The sequence below is a fragment of the Octopus bimaculoides genome, chromosome 8, assembly GCF_001194135.2.
Source record: "Octopus bimaculoides isolate UCB-OBI-ISO-001 chromosome 8, ASM119413v2, whole genome shotgun sequence".
NCBI classification, from domain to species: Eukaryota; Metazoa; Mollusca; class Cephalopoda; order Octopoda; family Octopodidae; genus Octopus; species Octopus bimaculoides.
In genome coordinates, this window is record NC_068988.1 from 86,292,124 (window position 1) to 86,295,049 (window position 2,926).

The 2,926-nt window shown below is 39.3% G+C and overlaps 1 protein-coding gene across 1 annotated transcript in view; it reads right to left on the minus strand.

Moving 5' to 3' along the window:
* LOC106877452 (uncharacterized) overlaps positions 1-2,926 on the minus strand; it is a 45,164-nt gene that overhangs the window by 22,017 nt on the left and 20,221 nt on the right. Inside the window, exon 8 of the mRNA XM_014926355.1 lies at positions 1,868-1,955. Coding sequence (XP_014781841.1) covers positions 1,868-1,955 — 88 coding nt within the window. The remainder of the gene's footprint in view (positions 1-1,867; positions 1,956-2,926) is intronic.

Sequence of the window (2,926 nt, forward strand, 5' to 3'; positions counted from 1 at the left end):
TTATTCTTTAGAAGCCTAGTACTTATTCTATCGGTCTCTTTTTGCCGAACCGCTAAGTTACAGGGACATAAACAAACCAGCATCGGTTGTCAAGCGATGTTGGGGGGACAAACACAGACACACAAACACATACACACATACATATATATATACATATATACGACGGGCTTCTTTCAGTTTCCGTCTACCAAATCCACTCACAAGGCTTTGGTCGGCCCGAGGCTATAGTAGAAGGCACTAGCCCAAGATGCCACGCAGTGGGACTGAACCCGGGACCATGTGGTTGGTAAGCAAGCTACTTACCACACAGCCACTCCTACGCCTATATATTTATTTTTCCACAACCATCGGAACGCGAAGCGCTCCTCACGAACGCAGGTTCGTGAGATGGTTGTGATCTATAAAAAGTTTTCAGTAGGAACTGGAAAGAGACGTATGAATACGCAATGCGCATGTACACACTGAATTCGTAAAACGGAAGAGAAGAATAAAAACGCAATGCGGATGTCGAGATAAAACGAAAGAGAAGACAACCAGTTATATGATGGTCTGCATGCCACAACTATCGTGCAACTTTATTGCAATTTTCTTGTTATCTATTTATTTATTGTTATATTATTCATTTTTTGAGAACACATCAATATTTCAAACACGGCTACGTCATATTTAGATTGTCGAAATCGTTAGCATATCAAATGAAAGCGAATGCCTGAAACGAATACCGTACAGCATGCTGTACGGTATTCGTTTCAGGATTTTAAAACATTTTTGCATTCAAATCACGCTGAAGGATAAATCAGGCTATTTATCCTTCCAAGGTCGAAACATTGGTACCAGGCCTAACAGTTAGAAAATGTGAGGGTAATCGATTAAATCGATTTTAGTATTTGATTGAAACGTTTTTTTATCGACCTTGGAAGGATAAATAGTATCATTTATCCTTGAACTATGTTAAGTCAATTCTGCTCTCTTGGAAAAACTTGTATTATTTCTTAACAATTTCCAAGAGAGCGGAATTGACTTAACATAGTTCACCGCAGGAAATTTTTGTTTAAACAATTTTTTTTTTTTTTGTAATATTAACATTTTTTCTATGGCGTTGAGCTGGCAGAATCGTTAAGATACTGGGAAAAACGTTTAGCGGTATTTCGTCCGTCTTTATGTTCTGAGTTTAAATTCCACCGAGATTGATTTGCCTTCCTTTCGGGATCGATATAATAAATACCAGTTGAGTACTGGGATCGATATAATCGACTTATTCCCTCCCCAAAATTGTTGGACTTATATCAAAATTTGAACTCAGTAGACACAACAAAATTAGTATTAACAGTTGTGAATAAACCACTGACAAACCCTGCCAAATCTCCTCCCCGCTTTTATTCCCACGAATCCTGGATAAATTTTCGCATACACTTTCAGTTGTACGAAGCCATATTGGTGACCATTGCTGTAGGCCAGCTTTTGCTGCTCAACTGAATATCATTGATATGCGATTTTGCTCAATCAGGACTGAACTGAATTTACAAAGTCACTGAAATATACAGCATTACAGTGAATGTGATTTTATATGATTAATATACTTTACAAGCATCCTCAAATAGTTCCTCAACTTGATTACTTACGCACACTTGCTTTACTCTTTTAATCTTCATTGGATTTCAGCCATACTGGGGCACCTTAGTTTGAAAGTCTGGTGCAACAACAACAGCAGCAACAACAAAAACAATAACAAAAAAGAGTTTAAAGCTGAGTGAGTGTTATTGTCGTGTGTGTCTGTGTGTGTTTGTGTGTGTGTGTGTGTGTGCGTGCGTGTGTGTGCGCGTGTGCGTATGGTGCAAAATGAGCTGAGAGGTGATGTAGAGCTTACCAGAATGTTGGTTCATTAAGTTCGTCACTCGAACGCAGCTGGCAATGAGTATAATTTGACAGAGTTTCACCACAACCACTTTTACACCCTAAAAGCATAAAAAGAAGCATATATATATATATATATATATATATATACACACACACAGAAACATACATACACAGGGTGGAATGGGTAAATTGTCGCCATCTTATATTTTTAATTTCGCGCATGCCTATTGTTTGTTTGTTTTTGGTTTTCTCGACTACACAGTATAGTAGGGTCAGTTGGGCACCGTCTGTGAGAAAAAACAGCACCATGACGCAATTCACTCAACCAGAAATTGGGAAACGACATGCTGTACTGCTTGGCATTCGCGTCGGAAGCTCCAGAACGGACAGATGGTGAATCAGAACAACCGTTGGCTTGCCGTGTCCCAGAACATGTACCGAGAGTGATAAAAATCAAACATGTAGTCAACATCATGGTGTTTTGAGTGATTATTAGTGATGGCGACATTATGCCTCCGTTCATCTTCCCAAACGGCCTCAAACTCAACAAAGAGGCCTACATCAAGTGCCTGGAGGAGGTAGTGCCGCCCTGGGTCAAGAGGGTGGCTGCTGTAAGACTGTATATCTAGCAACAGGACTCTGCACCATGCCATACAAGCAGGAGAACCACATCCTCCTCAAACATCTGGCCACCTAACTCCCAAAACTGCAACCCCCTTGATTATTATGTGTGGGGCGAAGTTGAGCGAGAGACCTATAAAACCCCTTGTAACACCAAAGATGAATTGAAGACAAGGATTATGGTAGCATTCACCAACTTAAACAAGGAGACCATCCAGAACAGTTGCAAGAGATACCGAAATGGACTGGAGGCCGTGGTTGAAGCCAATAGCGATTTTATTTCAAGACATTTTTATGTAATTTTGGTAAATATGGTTAAAATGAGATGCCAGTGTTATTTTTATCCTTGCATAATTTAGACGACAGTTTATTCCCCGCAGCCTGTATACATACATACATACATACATACATACATACATACATATATATATATATATATATATATATA